The sequence below is a fragment of the Exophiala bonariae genome (assembly GCF_035927105.1).
Source record: "Exophiala bonariae strain CCFEE 5792 chromosome Unknown scaffold_26, whole genome shotgun sequence".
NCBI classification, from domain to species: domain Eukaryota; kingdom Fungi; phylum Ascomycota; class Eurotiomycetes; order Chaetothyriales; family Herpotrichiellaceae; genus Exophiala; species Exophiala bonariae.
The window spans coordinates 270,750-288,316 of NW_027042501.1; the positions used below are offsets into that span (position 1 = coordinate 270,750).

General features: G+C 48.9%; 6 protein-coding genes across 6 annotated transcripts; 2 read left to right on the plus strand and 4 right to left on the minus strand.

The window, feature by feature from the left end:
• Positions 1 to 1,352: 1,352 nt before the first annotated feature.
• On the minus strand, positions 1,353 to 1,598 carry LTR84_006803 (uncharacterized protein; the record flags this gene model as incomplete). The annotated part of the gene is made up of 1 exon (XM_064850361.1): positions 1,353 to 1,598. The coding sequence occupies one exon, from the start codon at positions 1,596 to 1,598 to the stop codon at positions 1,353 to 1,355; it is 246 nt and encodes an 81-aa protein (XP_064702843.1).
• Positions 1,599 to 1,671: 73 nt separating this feature from the next.
• Positions 1,672 to 3,336, minus strand: LTR84_006804 (uncharacterized protein; the record flags this gene model as incomplete). Its single annotated transcript, XM_064850362.1, has 7 exons — positions 1,672 to 1,871; positions 1,929 to 1,963; positions 2,020 to 2,492; positions 2,542 to 2,565; positions 2,617 to 2,752; positions 2,808 to 3,092; positions 3,158 to 3,336. The coding sequence occupies 7 exons, from the start codon at positions 3,334 to 3,336 to the stop codon at positions 1,672 to 1,674; spliced, it is 1,332 nt and encodes a 443-aa protein (XP_064702844.1).
• Positions 3,337 to 4,904: 1,568 nt separating this feature from the next.
• LTR84_006805 (uncharacterized protein) lies at positions 4,905 to 6,017 on the minus strand (the record flags this gene model as incomplete). Its single annotated transcript, XM_064850363.1, has 3 exons — positions 4,905 to 5,121; positions 5,539 to 5,943; positions 5,995 to 6,017. 3 exons carry the CDS (start codon positions 6,015 to 6,017, stop codon positions 4,905 to 4,907), a joined length of 645 nt encoding a protein of 214 aa, XP_064702845.1.
• Positions 6,018 to 6,368: 351 nt separating this feature from the next.
• LTR84_006806 (uncharacterized protein) lies at positions 6,369 to 7,283 on the minus strand (the record flags this gene model as incomplete). The annotated part of the gene is made up of 2 exons (XM_064850364.1): positions 6,369 to 6,920; positions 6,987 to 7,283. 2 exons carry the CDS (start codon positions 7,281 to 7,283, stop codon positions 6,369 to 6,371), a joined length of 849 nt encoding a protein of 282 aa, XP_064702846.1.
• Positions 7,284 to 11,611: 4,328 nt separating this feature from the next.
• On the plus strand, positions 11,612 to 12,982 carry LTR84_006807 (uncharacterized protein; the record flags this gene model as incomplete). The annotated part of the gene is made up of 4 exons (XM_064850365.1): positions 11,612 to 11,616; positions 11,735 to 11,839; positions 11,916 to 12,432; positions 12,497 to 12,982. 4 exons carry the CDS (start codon positions 11,612 to 11,614, stop codon positions 12,980 to 12,982), a joined length of 1,113 nt encoding a protein of 370 aa, XP_064702847.1.
• A 3,502-nt stretch (positions 12,983 to 16,484) lies between these two features.
• On the plus strand, positions 16,485 to 17,441 carry LTR84_006808 (uncharacterized protein; the record flags this gene model as incomplete). The annotated part of the gene is made up of 1 exon (XM_064850366.1): positions 16,485 to 17,441. One exon carries the CDS (start codon positions 16,485 to 16,487, stop codon positions 17,439 to 17,441), a length of 957 nt encoding a protein of 318 aa, XP_064702848.1.
• Between the last annotated feature and the right edge of the window lie 126 nt (positions 17,442 to 17,567).

A 17,567-nucleotide genomic window follows, 5' to 3' on the forward strand; every position in this document is an offset into this window, starting at 1 on the left:
TGATAATAAGATTGAATCTGAAGGCGGGAGTAATAAAATCAGCGCTGCCCAGAGGGAGTACCAGGTTGTTGACCCTGAGCAGGTCAGCAGCTTGTTTTGGAAGTAGCACGGGCGAATACCTTGCCCTCCCCATAAGTGAAGTATGCCTATACTAGTAACGATGACTGAGATCATATTCTCTGGAGTGCATTATACAATTCTCAAATGCAAGGCTGACAATGAGTTGAATGAGTGCATTTTACAATTCTCTATCGCTGACCAATATCTTCGCTACTGCATCTAGCTCCTGGTCTGAGCAATATTGGATGAACATATAGATCCCCCCCCCACCATCCTCTCACACTTGCACTCGCACTCGCACTCGCGTATTGCTTTTATATCTGCCACTGGTCCTTTCGGTCCCTTGAGGGTTTCGCTATTCAGTGTGTCCTGGCCACCAGTTTCGTACATCGCGGTGCTAACCACTTTTCAGTTTTCAGTGAGGCGGCGCCTTCAATCTTTATCCCGGCAACCTTCTGCTTGAATTCGGCCTATAGAGTCCACCTCAACGAGGCCGTTTCCATCTTGCGCAAAGTGAGTGACAACCTCATCTCCAACAAGCTTACCCATCTCCTCCAACGTGAGGCCACTGGTCTCCGGCATCCACATTTACAACACGGTAGATGTAACGAAGACACAAGCAATAAATACGAGATAGAACACCCAACCAATGCTTGCGAAGGCTCTGGGTACCGGAGCTGTGTAAGGACAGTTCAAATAAAGTAGGTGAAGAAGGCAATAGTAGGACCTTTGGCTCTGATCGTGGATGGAAAGACGTCTGAGCACCACTAACCATCCCCGTCAACGGAAGCATTCCTTTCAATGAAAGAAACCAACTTCCCACGAACTGCGTGGCATCGAGAAAGAGGCCCAGTCCAAGACCAAACATTGATGAAGAAGAATATTGTTACAGAATTGCCGGCCTTATTGGGGGTGCCGGCGTACTTCGAACTCTGCAGAGCGCTAGCAAGGAGGCATAATCCAGGCCCCACGTTGGCCGATGACTGTTCTTTGCCGACTGATTAGCCTGCTATTGCGGGACGAGCTGGATTCAAAAGTCCAGGGATGCTGGACTTCGCCTTGAAAGTTTAGTATGCGACATATGTCAAAGATCACAAGGATATAAACAGACAGCAAATGTGGCCGGTATTTGAATAATCTACCACTCGTCGCGCCAAGTAGTACATGTCACACAAGCTCGGCCTCTAGAAATTTTTGCGCCTGACTAAAGTGTACGATGACTCGATAGAAGCAGAACTAGCTTATACTATCCATCCTGGCTCAATCCTTACAAATATGTGGACATAAATCGTTCAGTTATATTGTTTCAAGAAGTCCATTGCATCTGACATCTCTTGGTCAATGCGCCGAACATGCTCCTTGCTCCGGGGCTTTATAGCAATCTTGAAAGGCAACGGGGCTTGGAGAATGCCTGGGTTATATGCGTTAGGATCTAAAGGGCTCTTGATCCCAGTTTTGGAGTCCACATATTCCGAGAATTCAAAGGCCCAGAGCAATTTTGCAGCAATACGCCACATATTCCGCTCCGCAAGATGCATGCCTGGGCAAACACGCCGACCCGCACCATAATTGTAATGATGTAAAGACGAAGTTAGTGTACATATCGCCTTTCTAGGTAAAAAGTAGAAACTTATCTCGCTTCGCCCAATCAGGGCTTCCAGCATAATCACTCGCTAGTCTGTGATGATCAAGGTATCGGTCCGGATTAAAGTTTTCTGGATCAGGGTAGATATCTGCGGAATGATGGATTGCCCATGTGGGTAAAAAGACGGTTGTGTTCTTGGGGATAAAGAAACCTTCGTAGAAATTATCTGTAAACTTTTCAGCTCTGGGAACATTGTTTAGAGGATACTTCGTTGTTCACTGACCTTCTCGTGCTCGATGCGGCAGTGCAGTAACAGCCCTTTAGAGATACGATAGTCAGCTCATATCATCTTGAAGCACATTCAGAAGACTTACACTGGGCGCCACCTCATACCCTCCTTTATAATTGAATTAATGTACGGCAAGTTTTCAAAGTCAGACCATAGAGGAGCTCTTTGAGTGCCACAAACAGCGTCGATCTCGGCATGGGCCTTTTTCTGAACTTCCGGGTAGAGGCCAAAAGCGAGAATCAATGTGAGAAGCTGGGCTGCGGTTGTATCTGCACCTCCTTCCACCACCTCCCCCATTAAATTGTCAAACCCGTGCTTCGAGAACGGCATTCCTTTTTTATCATACTCATCGAGAAGATTGTCAATGATGCAATTTCGTCGTTCGCCTTTAGCACGTCTCTCGTCGATCCTACGGCGTGCCTCACCCCAAACACTGTCCATGACTGAGCCGGCATCAATCGCCCGACGTTTCCAGAATGCTAGAGAGGCTGGTGCCCATTGAAGAAACCTGAACTCGTCGACTGGTGGATTCGCTCCCGGCTCCATGGCCGCGGTCCACTGCTCAAATTTAGCGATTTGGGACATTCAGCCGAGAATCTCTGTTTACCTTGTCCATAACATCATAAACGCCCTGTAGGATTAATCTCAATATCTAAAGCCAAGCGTAGAACAAATTACCTACCTGAGCCCAGAAAGAGTCTGGAGTAGAGCCACGATAACCGTAAGTAATCGAGCTCGCTACAGACGCTGTGTAGCGTCTGATCTGGCGGTAGAAGTCCTCGGAATTCGTCAAGAGGTTGTTCATCAGAACTGTGGCTCTAAGGAGAATAGTTCTAGTTTGGGACTTATTTCCAGGTTGAATGAGTTCCTCACTCTGCTTCCTGAACCCGGAAATGTTTCTCATCGAGCGATTTCGGGGAAAAATTATGCGCAATGACTTTTCTTTTTTCTCTCCAAAGAGGGTCCATTTGAGAGATCGCCAGATGATCACCCTTTGTCAGCAAGTGCCCGACATAGGTCTCTGGGCGATCGGAGTATATTGCGCCCTTTTCGACCAGGAGTTTGTGAATGGCCTTTCGGTCGCATAGAACCACGATGTTGGATGGTCCAAGTTTGAGACTAAAGACAGGACCGTATTCTTTGGCCCATTCTCGAAATCTTAAGTGCGCAGGCTGGTCAACAACACTGGTTTATGCTTCAGGAGGGAAGATGCCATCACGTACTGTTTGTAGAGGCCGGTACGGGGGATTTGATGAGCGTTTCCGAGGACGGGGATGGTGGGTGGGCCTGGTGGCATGCGAGGATCACGTTTGCCGACCTGCAATACACGGTACACGAGAAAAGCAACAAAGGCGACCAATGCCCAGAGGTAGGGCTTCGACAAGATTGCTGTGCCGGCCATTGTGAGGTTCCCCAGGGGCTTTTCAGAATTGTGTTGAGCAAGAAAATCGTTCGTCAATAAGACAGAGGACGTCAATGGCGAATCTCTGGAAGTAATAATGAAGCTTGTGGGCTAACGTCTTCAAGATCTGGGGACAATAAGGGGGATATGTCGTGTGTCCTTGTTCCCCACTGCCGGCCGGGAAATTCGTGTAGGTCTTTCTCGGGCAGTTTTCTGGCGTCACAAAAATAGTTACCCCGGCAGGGGACCGGGCTGATTTTCGGTTCCATGGTGATGCCACCAGTCGTCTATCCGAATGCAGGTCAGTCAGCCAGTAGCAAGATATTCAAATCACTCTGTGTTGAGCATGAAAACATTGGCGGCAAACTTCGAATTGTCGAGACAATCGCGTGGAGTGATCATAAATCTTTTCCACGGGAACAAATTTAGAGGCTATACGCAAGGTCGGATATTACAGCGCCGGCCGCTCGTCGCCAAAAATATGCTTCAAGATCTACGGGATCAAGCGTTCGTGGCTTGCTGCAATTCTTCATGCCATCCCATCTACCTGCTCACCACTCCTGATGTCGACCTTAAAATGAGAACTTTGCTGTTGTTTAGAGTTTCGGTTGAGCCTAGCATCTCCAAGACAGCGACTTCCAGACTTCCAATGTCTGTGAGTGACAAGCAAGCACCTCGAGCATAGATAAGTTTCGCATTTGCTAGGCTCATTCCAGAGGCGGCGCCTGTAACGACAAAAACGTTGCCTGTAAAAAGTGCCATAGTCACTTTGGGAGTGAATCAGTTGGTCGCATTCTAGTTTTGGACGTGGCAGTTTATTCCAATTTCTCACATTTGCACCGCCGACTCAATTCTAGCGAAAAAGACTGTCACTTCGGTCTCTCACGGGCAGATCGCCTTCGGAAGATCTGATGCGAGTCTAACCGATCTGCCAGGTAGAACCCTTGGCCGACGCTATCGGTAGTCCGACACGTGAATGCTGCGATATGTCACGATAATTGATAAGAGGAGTTGAGAGATAGATAGTACGCGATATGCCAAAGCCTAAAGCTATGGTCATGGGACTACCTTCATCTCCTATTCAGCACGAATTTACTTTGATCGGGAGAACTGTGAATCAGTACCAAGAGAATGCATGGCCCTAAATGTTCAAAATCGTTTTGGAGGCTAGAACACGATTATATAGAAGAGGTTGAACGACTTGCATGAGGCTCTTTGAGGGGAGAGCCACTTTATATATAACTAAGCTATATGGCCGCATGCCGAAAGAGAGGTGCTGGGCAGCCCTAAAAGGGTGGCTAACTAGTACTCTTATATCTATACCCCAATACAGCGCGGGTAATGCGAACTAGGGCTTGGTGCCGAACATTTCGCTGCAAGTAGAGTTATATCAGCCACGCATAAAATAGTAGTATGGACATCAGACGGTGTCATGAATCTGAACTTAAGCAGAAGTATATAAATTTTGGTGTCATCGTATTCTTTCTGTCCACTGGGTGGCAATACATTTAAAAAGTAAGCTGGAGGATCCGGTTCATGGACTTTTCACTGTGCACTGTATCCTCCATCTACCTAAACTGAGGATCAGCATCGGCTCGAGGGCTCCTGAGTGTCAGACTTACCGACAGCACTGAGCCCGTGATATAGCTAGCCCTGTCACTTGCCAAATAGACCACGGCGTCAGCGATCTCTTCCGGGTTCGCCAATCGGCCCATTGGAGTCCTGTCAATTTGTGGACCGAGTAGTGTTCGTATCACGGGTGTGACCAATGGGGTATCGATAAAGCTGGAATATGGAAATTGGTCAGGAAGAACTCTCGCAAAGTGAGGCTTATATCACGGAGATATGGATTGCAACTTGCCCTGGACACACAGCATTGATTCGAATGCCTTTCGTTGCATAGTCGAGGGCATCAGTCCTCACCATACCAATGATACCTAATAAAGCACGATCAGCTGTTGCTGAACGGATCGCGTGCAGTGCGACCCAACAAAAGAACTAACCGTGCTTGGAGATGGTGTAGAGCCCATCAAGAGGTATGGCTCGGATGCCGAGAAGAGACGAGACGACCACGATAGAACCTCTGGCAGGTACTCTGCCTTTCCTGAAGATAAGTAAGCTTGGCGTTTGGACAATCCAAAAGCAGTGACTGCCCTGCGTGTAATGATCTTGCTTGATGATGAACAGGGGGCTGTGACTTACAGCGCCTCCAGGGGTTCTTGGTTCACCATTTGTTTCAGCGCTTCCCTTTCACAGAGCCACGTTCCCCTGAGATTGACTCTCTGGACCCTTTCAAAGTCCGCAATCGTTGTCTCGCCTGTTGGTAGGAAGGGAGCAGCAATTGCCGCATTGTTGATCGCGTAGTCGATCCTCCCAAACTTACTCACGGTCGACCCAAAAGCACGAATGACCTGCTCCTCATCGCCTATGTCGACCGATATCGGCAAAAATTCCACGTTTGGGACTTCAGATTTCAAGGCCTCAGCCGTTTCCGTCAATCCTTTATCTGAAAGATCCAAAGCAGCGATACGTCGCACACCATCGCGCGCAAATTGCAGAGTAATTGCCCGACCGAGAGCACCACCTGCTCCGGTGATAAGAGCAGCCCTTCCAATGGTTAGGCTACGAATGAATCAAGATCTCCAATATTCTGCTCACCCGCGTAGTCCGAGTCCTGCCATTATCGTTACTTGACTTGATTTGGTTATGCAGAGAGGGTGCGAAGAGAAGAGTTGTATGAAGCCTGCACGATTAGGGAAATGGTGGTCTAATGTTTTGCAAAAAAAGATAATGCGACCAACTATTCCGTTCTTTGGCTGTGCGGGACTTCTTCGTTCGGAACAATTTATCTTGTGAGCCAACTAACTTTCCACCATCTAAGTGCTCCACAAATGGAGTCATTACACGATGCACATCGTTGCTGCAGATATTGCAGGCGAGTCTTTATCAGGGCTCTACGCACAAGTAGACCTATTTATTTACCATGTAACTAAGTTATCCTACAATGTAGATTTTGTCGGGAATGCTGCCCACTACAACGGGATGCCAATTGTGAAGCCGCCGTCTACTGCCAGGTTCTGGCCGGTGATCCACTGCGCGTCATCGCTGCAAAAGAATACCACCGCTTTGGCAATGTCCGACGGCTCTCCCAGTCTCGGCCACGGTGTGCCCTTCTGCATCTCAGCGATGATAGCGGGGTTCTGAAAGTTGATACTGGCGGCACCACTCCTGACGACACCTGGACACACTCCATTGACGTTGATACAGTCCTTGGCGTGGTCTATTCCGACGTTCTGGACCAGCATTGCTACCGCTGCTTTACTCGCAGCATATGTCGCCTCCCGACGGATGGCCGTGATGCCGCCAGCAGCAGAGGAGATGTTGACGATCCGGCCTCTCGACCCGGAAACCTCGTCAATAGGCTGCTTGAGAAACTGCTTGATGGCGGCACGCATCGCGGTCGCCGTGCCTTTAGCATTGATGGCAAACATGGCGTCCCACTGCTCCTCGGTCTCTTCCACAAAATCCCGTAAGGGCATCCACAAGCCTGCGTTGTTGACGAGGATGTCAAGTTTGTTGAACATCTAGCATTGTTTGTTAATTTGACTGAAGCTGCGATCAAAAGTGCCACATCAGAGGGCTGACCATACCTTGACCGCAGCCTCGATGAGGGCCCCAATTTCTGCCACGATCAGTAGATCGCATATTTGAAAAACGGCTTTACCACCGTTGTTGTTAATGACCTCGTGCGTAGGAATGTGCTTGTCCTCTTCGAACCCATCCTGACGTGCTTCGGCAACACGATCTGAGCAGACCACGACTGCGCCTTCACGGGCAAGTGCCAGTGCAATTCCACGCCCTAGACCAGAGGACGAGCCGGTAACAATGGCGACCCGCTGGTGCAAGCGCCCACTGCCATCATTTTTGTAGACGGTAGCAGCACTCATATTTTTTGAAGTAGTTCTCACTTTTCACTTTTCACTTTTCACTTTCCACTTTCCACTTTGCTTTCTTAGATCCTTAACTCGAGGAGTTTCTGAAAAGTGGGTTAGACGATCGCTTCCAAAGTATTGGTGTTTAAGCAACAAAGATACACCGGCAACCGGCTTATAAAATGCAGGGATAATTCACCTAAGCGTGTGTGTGTCTCGAGGGAAATACCCCACGGTTGTCACCGGAGAACGACTAGGGGCTTCGCGACCCCGTAAAATTGTCCTATTGATCCACGCGACTATTCATATCTGCGAGCCAAGGGATGGGTTAGTGAGGTTTGGGAGAAAGTTCATAGTTGCGCAGGACATCTCTCGGATTGTTAATGCGTCCCGGTCCCTCACACTACAGCTTCATATATTGTAGTAATTGCAGCTAAAGGCGTCATCAAGGTTGGACAGAATGGCCATGTAGTCGTGGAGTCACGGTGCATCTTCCTGGTATGTAGTCTTATGATCGATACTACGGACTTGAAATACCAAACGTCGAAGCGCTTGACAATCTACTACCCAGTAATCGAAGTCAAGCCAATCCTGCATAACACGTCTACCACCTCTGCCGGTAGAGTTGCTTCCCCAGGTCATCACGATCCCCCATCGACTCACTCTCACCCTGGGAGAAGTGGACGCTGACCTTGTACCAGCCGTATCAACTCTAGTCAGTGCTTTTGACCTCAATGCAAATCCGGGTCATCGGTGGATGTGAACCAGTCACCTCATTGGGAGCCCTCAGAGCAACAGCTGGTGTTTGCCCATTGAAAGAGTCTCGGACGTGAACTTCTAAGCGTTATGACTTCATTCTTCAAAGGTCGCAACTGTCCCGGCCAGGGCTTGGTCAATGACCAACAATTCCTCGTAGGCACATCATCCAGAGTTTGAAGATGACGACGTATCTACAGTGGATGGACACCTTGGAAGATTATTCACCGTGAGTTTGTGGTGGCTACTAAGGACTCATATTGTCAGACTTCGACCGACTGCAGACTGTGAGAGAGAACGGAAGAGGACGCGAGGTACGATGATGGATCAGGTCGATCGATGGAGAGAGATCGATTTAAGCCATAAACCCAGTCTTTCTGTGAGGGGTTCCCTGACCAACCATAATTCGACCGATTATCTCTCCACAACTCTAAGCGGGCGAATTTCGACTCTCAGTCGGGCATACTGGGGCTGGCCAGGAACCGTACGTCAACTTGAAGCCGTACCGAGCACAGTTTTGCCTACGAGGTACCAGCACTAACAAACGCTTGGGTCACGATCATTTCTGCGGATGGTGACAATCGCTCGCAACTGGATGTCCGAACGGTGCAGCAAACGGACATGCCGATCGTGGGGAAGATGACTACTTTCCAGCCAGGGGCTTCACTAAAAGTGATTATGAACGATAAATGTTACAAGTTCGATTGGGCAAAAGTCCCCCATCTACAACGGGTAGTGCTCTCCCGCCGCTCAACCTGACCCACAACAGCCACAGCTGCCACAAGTACAACAAGCCACAGCACTTGTCTGGGCCGCGAGGCTACGAAATTACAGCCTTGCAGAGGTTGCTCGGCATGGCCGGATAGACGATCTGTACATTATGCATCACAACCAAGTGTACGATGTCACTTTGTTCATCCAAGAACATCCGTAAGACTTCTCTTGGGTTCAGACCTTAAGCTGTCACTGGGAAAGCATACATGACCAAGATGGACGTGGACAGCACTGTAACTGTCCGCAAAATGATCCAAAAGTCACTAATTCTGCCTTGGGCGCTCTTGTTCAGGGAGCCTATAGTCCTGCTTCTAACGGTAGGTTCTTCCTTCGGATCGGTAAGCTCATTTTGCAGACCTCTAAAGTAGATATACACATCCGTTGCCTACGGGAGCTTGTACGTCTGCTTCGCTTCATACCCGATTCTGTTCCAACAAGGTCACAGCTGGAACGCAGAGTTTGCTGACGTGGCATTCCTTAGACTGCTGGTCGGTATGTTTATTGGCGTCATGATCATCATCTTTGACAACAGGCGCTATTCTCGTATTCATAAAGAGACTGGAGGCTTTTCACCGCCAGAGACGCTCAGCTCCCGACAGCCATATCTGGGGAAATTGTCGGAGTTATTGGTCTTGCATGGTTCGCCGCCATCACGACCCCACTATACACTGCATCGTTCCTATACTTGGCAGGGAGTTGCCTCCGGAATAGGTTTTCTGCTCATCGTCATGTCTTGTGTGAATTATGTGTTAGTATTCGGAAGTCTCAACGATAGAAGACAATCTCCGATCACTAACGACTAACGATGGCTTACAATCGACTCATACGTAATGTACGCTGCCTCTGTCATGGCAGCGAACACGATCACGATGATGCGGTCTACCTTCGGTATCGTCGTCCCACTCTTCCCAATCCAAATGTGTGGTAAGCTTGGAACTCGGTGGACTTCGTCGCTGCCTTGTTTCATCGCTTTAGCATGCGTCCCTTTTCCCATCTTTTCCTACAAATATGGACCGATGATCAGACGAAAGTATAGATACTCGGCCCAGGCTGCGAGGTACTTGGACAGCCTGAAGAGCGATTTGGAAAGGTAGAGATCCGGAGCTGAAGGCAATGAACGAGAGGCATTGAGGACCGCAGAGACTGTGAATTCTGCCTAGTGGTATTAGACGATTCATTTGAGGTAACACGGGGCGGGACGTAGAATGCAGCTTTAGGAATGGTAGATAGACAATAGCAGCGCGATATAGATTCATAGACCAAATCTAATAATCGTAAAGGAATACGCGTTTTGAAAGTACTTTCGCAATCAACACGAAGCATTGATAGTATGAAGATTAAACTAGGAGTGCTGGGCTCGGTCTTCAGTGATGCCCTTTTCTCACCCAAGGAATATGCTCTACGTATATACTGGATCAATTCATTGCCCTAAGCTCACATCAATGCCGCCCGACCTAGGCCACCATTCATAGGGCCTGGTTTCCCGTACAGTGCTTGTGTATGGCGGTGATATATCCTGCACGTGATCTTTAATGCAGCAGCGTGATTTCGTTATGCAAAGCAGCGCGGTTAGCAGTCTCAATCAGGTTTTGAGTTTCAATGTGATGCCAAGATGGATGAGCTTCATCATGTTCTTGAGCCATGTCCGCCACTCTGTCACTCCATGAGTACTAATTCATTCGTTGATCTCCTCTAACCAGGAAGTTTGTGCATTAATCTAGGAAGTGAATGTGATCCATGAAACTACAACCGGCGATAATCAGAGCAGGCTCTTTCTCCATCGGCCACGACTAAGAACAAATTGTACCACGAAATGGCCATGCTAGTTTGGCGGCTGTATTCTTAGAGATTGGGCATTGACTTGCGACTTAATTTCAGGATCATGGTTTTCAGCGATACGGATCGTATCACATGTTGTCCATCTCTTTCATTTGAGTTCTTGTTTCTCACGTGATCAAATCATGGCAAATGGACCATCCGAAGTCAAGAAGACGAAGAAGAGTGCGTTCTCGTGCGAGGCCTGCAGGAGACGCAAGGTGAAATGCGCGGGGGAGAAGCCAAAATGTGGTCGGTGTATTGCTCGCAATGAACCTTGCATATATCATTTGCCACCTACCATATCTTATACCCAAAAACTAGAAGCACGCATTCAGGAGCTCGAAAAGGCGTTGGCAGGATCACAGTCAACTCAATCTCCGTCGACGTTGTCCAGATCGGAAACTTCACCCTGGGTTCCATCACTGGATGGGGCCAGGCCAACTTCGAGGGACACTATTGCATATCAAAGTTCGACGAGTTTCTTTGAGCTCGTTACTGGCCATGATTCGGCTGCATTCCCAAAATCGCAAGCCTCAACTCAGGTTGACAGTCGTAGAGAACGACTGGTTGAAAATGCAGAAAAGCAAAGGTCAATGGAATTACTTGCTGCAACACCTGAACCTTTCAAATCCCTACTCGACAACCATTGGTGTTGGATACAGCCACTATTCAATTTCATTTACCGTCCGGCTTTCACTCGAGACATGCAGGTCTTGGGTCCATATTATTCACACACTTTGTTGAATGCAATACTTGCACACTCCACACGTTGGTGTCAACGAGATCCTGCCATCGCCCCCCTTCTCGAGCCTTATGATCAAGGTCGATTATTCTCCAGGCATGCACGAACTCTTTTGTTTGAGGAGTTAAAAGCAGGAAAAGGTACTGTTCCACTCGTCCAAACTCTGCTCGTTCTGAGCGCCCAAGAATGTGGTGCTGGGAACGCTACTCAGGCATGGCTGTATAGTGGAATGGCTTTTAGATATATTCAGGATATGGGGTAAGACTGACCTTTGTACACAATCCACACCACCTTCCACTATTTATCCTCAGTCATACGAGATATCATCTCCGTCACTCAAGTCATTCAAGTTTGGCCGGTAAGCTAACTCTTTCAGTATATGCGTTGACAACGAGATCTACACTACCCAAACTCATTTGACAGAAGAAGATTTGGAAATCAGGAATCGACTCTTTTGGAGTTGTTACTTTTGGGACAAAATGTAGGTCGTTTCTAAAGATGATGACTGACTCAAATATGGTCCCGTTTTCCGTCCACCAACTAACCAACCGCCTCAGTATAAGCCTCTACCTAGGCCGGTCACCCTCCTTACGACACACCAAAATCTCACCACCGCAAAAACTCCTCGACGACTCGTCGGAAGACGAAATTTGGATTCCCCATGGATTGTCCTACCCCGCTGGACAAGGCTATCCGCCCACGAAATCACATGCGACATCATGTTTCACGCAGATGTGCAGATTATCCGTCATTTTTCACCAAATCCTCCTACACATGTATGATCGCGAACAAGACCATATCGACACCGAGCGACAACAATGCGTTGAGGATCAAGGACATGCACTCAGTGTCTGGTGGCAGGATCTACCCGAACATCTGAGGATCGATCCTGTTTCCCTACCGCCCTTTGCTCCTCCAAGTCACATCAATACCATGAATTGCCTCTTCCACACTTTCTCGATTCTGCTTTATCGTCCTATGGTCTTTGGCTCCACTTCGGTCCAAGTAGGTTACGGGTTGGAGGCGGACTATCTGAGAAAATGCATTGCATCAGCGAATGCTATTGTATTTATTGTAAGTCGTTCGTGATCTAGTGAGTGTTGCTATGGATTAACAAGTTAACCACGGACTGGAACAGTACGACTTGTTCTGCCGCACATTCGGCGAAAGCCGAGTCATCCTGTCTCTCTTGTACAGCGTGTATACGGCAGCCTCAATTTTCCTCCTGCAGATTCAAGCCTCTGGCGAATCCAACGCACAAGTCTCAAAGAGACTGCACTACTGCGTTGGCGCGCTGGAACGAGCCAAAGAACAGGCTCCGGTCCTCCAACAAGCGCTTGCACTTCTCAAGAAGGAATTGTCGAAATTAGAGCTCAAGGCCCACCCCGCTGGGCCGAAATACCCTAACCATGAAATCCAGGGGACGAGTGTCCCGGCCGATTATGTCCAAGATCAAAGCGCATTTCTCGCTGGCCCTGCCTTTCAAACGAGTCCGTCCGCGGCGTCGTACGGACTGCCAGAGTTTGACTTCTCGGATGTTCAGGTCGATCCAAGCATTTTTGAAGCATTTTCGACGTTGGAGCCGATCAGCGTTCAAGTTGGCGCGTTGGAGGAAAACTGGTGATCTGAAGAAGGGGCATGCAACTGGTCCGTCCTTATAGTTGTGACATATGCTCCGATGGGGTATTGTCTTTTCGTCCTAACATTCTCTACCGCATTTCTGTTGCGCATGTCATTTGAATGATGGAGGAGCTTTGTTGGCAATCGATTCTTCTCACATTGTCGATGCTCCAGAGAAGAACTGTCGGCGGAAAAATCCTGAATGTTTTGTTGAACGATGTCTTTTTTTTGATATTTGGGTAGCTCAGGGCCCTTTAGGCGGCAACCGATTTGACTCTTTCTGCATTACCGGAACATTCGAATGAAGGGGCTTCAGGTTGCAAAACTATGACTCACTAGCTAGGAGTGTCAATCCCTAGATGTATGTCAACATCCAGGCAGGCATTGTTTCACGCTTGACCGCCCTACATGATTGTGTGGACATGAGACCTGGTGATGTACGGGAAGATTTGTATATATCACGCCTGTTCCAGCAGAACGATGATTAAGAAGTATTGTATTTGATCAACTCGGGGTGGTATAGTAATTCGAATGGCGACAAGTAACATTCAGCTTCCTTTTCGACTTACTATCTACGCCTTCTCAACTTGACGGACATCAACACCCTCAACCTTGGCCATGACCTCCACGTCATGCGCACCATGAGGATATTTTCGATCCAAGCGCTCCCTTGCCCGCCAGCCCATGAACCACCTCCCGGAGAACAACTCCTCCATCATCTCCATCGGAATACCTTTTGTCTCGGGCGCCCACAATCCCAAGATCACAAAGCCGACGGCACACACCATGGCCCAGAATATATAAGCGCCGTAGATATCCAGACTGACGAACATGTTTGGTGTGACGCGCACGACGGCGAATTGGAAGAACCAGTGCAGCGACATGTTGGTTGCGTAGCAGACACTCCTGATCCGCGTTGGGTAGATCTCCGTGCTGTACAGGTACTGCACGGTGCACAGGCCGATGGACCAGCCGACGGCGTAGATGAAGACCGAGGCGATGGCCGCGTCTGAGGCGGATTTGTTGTCGCTGCCTTTCCACAGTGCCATGTAGATCGACATGTAGATGTGTGTGATGCATTGGAGGAACAGGCCGGTCAGCATACACCGCCGTCGCCCGATTTTATCGACTAGGCCCCACGTGAATACCATAGTGAAGACGAGCTTGACAATACCGTAGGCGCCGGAGGTGATCAGACTCGTGTTAGAGCCTTTGACACCCGCGTATTCGAAGATCTGGGGTTTAGACATCAGTTATGAATTTTTGGCCATCCCTGTGGGATTAAAGTGTGTATGATTTCGAGTCTGATGAAAGAACAGAAGAGGACAGTGACAACACATGGGAACAGATCAGTGACATACCTGCGGGATGTAGTAGGTGATTCCATTCCCACCAGACCACTGGGCGATGGTCTGCATGATAGCGCCAAGGAAGAAACGCTCACGATAGGAAGGATTTCGTGCGATATCCTTTACGATGGTCCAGAAGGAAGAGCCCTTGAGCTGCTGCTCCTTGGCTTGACACTGGTTTAAGATCTCGGCGTACTCGAGGCGGATCTCTCGGGTCTTTTCGTTGTCGTCTTTAGCCGGATCGGCCTCGTGACTGCGACCACGGAGCTTGGTCAGGGCTTGCATGGCTTCTTCGGCACGGTCCTCAGATGCAAGCCACCGTGGAGTGTCGACGAGGAAGAAGGATCCGATAAATGCGAGGCCGCATGGGATTAGTGGGATCGCTTGCACGAGGCGGTATTGCATTCGGGTTGGAGCCATATGAAGGTTGGCGGCGTAGTTTATGAAGAAGCCTGGATGACATGTTAGTCGTTGCTTGCTAGATTTAATAGCCAAGAAATGGTTCCAACAAGTATGACACGTACCGAGAGTCAATATCGAAAGTAAGATGACCATGTAAATACTGACGACCATTCCACGACTCTTAGCCGGGGCGATCTCTGAGAGGTAAAGCGGAGCGACGACGGTTAAGCCGCCAGCACCAAAACCACTAAAGAGTCTCGCGAAGAGGATGAATCCGTAGATTCCAGTAGAGAAGACCTGCATCAACAAGCCACAAGCCCAGATTGAGATGAACATCTGCCAGCATCGCAATCGGCCAAGTCTATCGGTCAGAACATTGCAGAACATTGCTCCGAAAGCTGCGCCTAGGACGCCAAATGACGAGATATTGGCCTTTCGGTTTGCCAGACCTTGAGGGTCATTCTTCCATTTGGCTGGATTTATATTGTAGTCGTTCTGGAAAGACTTCAGTCCTACGGATGCGCTGAAGCCGCCTTCGTCATAGCCTAAAATGATTAAAAGACACGAGTTAGACTGTAGTGGTATCAATAAGACAGCGGAATAGAAGGAAGAGGGGATCATGGCGATCTTGGGAAATCAAATGGAATGGGTTATCATCGTTGTTCAAGATGTACGAACCTTTTGGGATACTACCGCACGCAATGACAATGATGGCGAAAATGTAGTAGGCGTTGAAGCGAGACATTATGAAGAGCCACAGGCTTCAAGGGTAAGGATTTGATGGTGTCGAATTGGTCCTGGCGATCAACCGCTCCAGGAGGATTCATGTCCCAATATATATTTCCCCATAATACACGGAGCAAAGTAGGTAGGAAAATGCAGAGAAATCATCACTCCATGTGGGGAGCGTACTGGGGAATGATTTTCTCGTGACGAGGGTAAACTCAAAACCGAGAAAAGCGTTGGACATAGGAGATCAGATCAGTTGAATCCTACCCTGCTTGCTACGGCCACAGGAAAGAGATTCCTCACGGAAGTTGACCGAGCTGAGCAAACATCGGCATCTGAATGCCGACCGGGACTGAACCTTGTCTGCACTTCCACACGTGAGAAAACAACAGACTTGCGTTTTCTCTTCAGCATATCTAGCAACACCTGGAAACATACAGCCTTGCGAGATATTCCTCGCGACTCCATCGCTTTTCGGAGCGATGCGCTATTGATGGCCAAGACGGCGGATTGGCTGGACATTTCGGCCAACTTCCGTGAGCCAGATGGGTTTGATGGCCAAAGTGGTAGTAAATGGCAGTCTCGGTAAACTTCCGAGGGGGAGATTCTCCATGGCTAAAGAGGTGGATAAGTATTTACCGACCAAGAGGAAAACTCCCGCATATGATCTCTCCCCCACACAGCAATTCTGGAGCTCTTGCCGTGGGGATAAGACAGCTTGAGTGTCCACTCAATGGTCTCTCTGATGGGGCGAATTCTGCAGCCGGAAAGGTACTTAGGTACGAGGTTGTCGATAGGAATACTGCCTACTTAGAGAGGATATATATGGACTTCGGCCCGAGTCCGCTGGATCTCTCAAGATACAAATGCCCATGAAGACCAAGATTGCCTGACAGATCGACCCAAGACATTGGTGACGAGGCTTCATTGGATTCGGACTTCACCTAGCATCAGTATTTCACGCCGGCGCGAAGAACATCGATATCACTCAATATCCTCTTGCATCCTCCAAAGATACGTTTCAACATGGATGTTGAAAGGGGTAGTATAACAGAGACACCAACATGGAGCAAGAGCAAGACATGCACATTCCCCCAAATACCCAAAGGGTCATGGGACAGCCATATGCACATCATCGACGCAGAGCGATATCCTTTTGTGGCAGACGCCCGATATATACCACCGTCGCATCTCCTCCCGCAAGCCTTGGAGCGTGAAGCAGAGCTAGGAATCGACAAAATCGTCCTTGTTCAACCGTCAGTCTATGGAAACGACAACTCGTGTCTGCTCGACGCACTACGTGCACGCGGACCAGACAATGCACGGGGGGTCGTGGCCTTTGATCCGCTGACGACAAACCTCTCGACGCTGCGGAAATGGCATCATCTTGGTGTGCGGGGTGTGCGTGTGAATTTCCAATCGGTGGAGAAGAAGATCAACAGCGAACGAGAGCTGGAACTGTTGCTGAGACGATACGCGCATCTCATCCGGCCGCTGGATTGGGTCTTACAACTGTACATCTCCCTTTCGTGTGTGGGTATGCTGGAGAGGATTCTACCACCGCTGCGGATCAAGGTCTGCTTAGACCATTTCGGCTGCCCTTCGCTCCCACCGACTCTATACGCAAACGAAGAGGATGAACAAGAACGGTATGCTCGCATACTCGCCGACATATCCTCATTGGCACGGCTGCTTGAATATAGCAGGACATACGTCAAGATATCAGCTCACTACCGACTCTGCGAGGATGTCTCGCAGTTAGAGCCCATCGCGAGAATGCTGCTCACGGTTGCAAACGGCGAGAAAGTCGTCTTTGGGACTGACTGGCCGCATACACGATACTCAGGCGTCAACATTGAACCATTTGTACAAGTCGTCTTGGACTGGTGCAATGCCGACCAAGGATTGATCAACAGAGTCTTTCGCGACAATGCTGCCACACTTTGGGATGCCCGCACTTCTGATTGTCAAGGTCGGTTATAGGAGCCTCGGTATGACAAATAGCCATAAGCGGAAATTGCCATGCAGACCAGCATAGTAAGTAAGGGCATTTGTTTAACCTTGATGCCATCGGCGGTGGTGGTTTCATGGAATATGGTCTGTCACGAA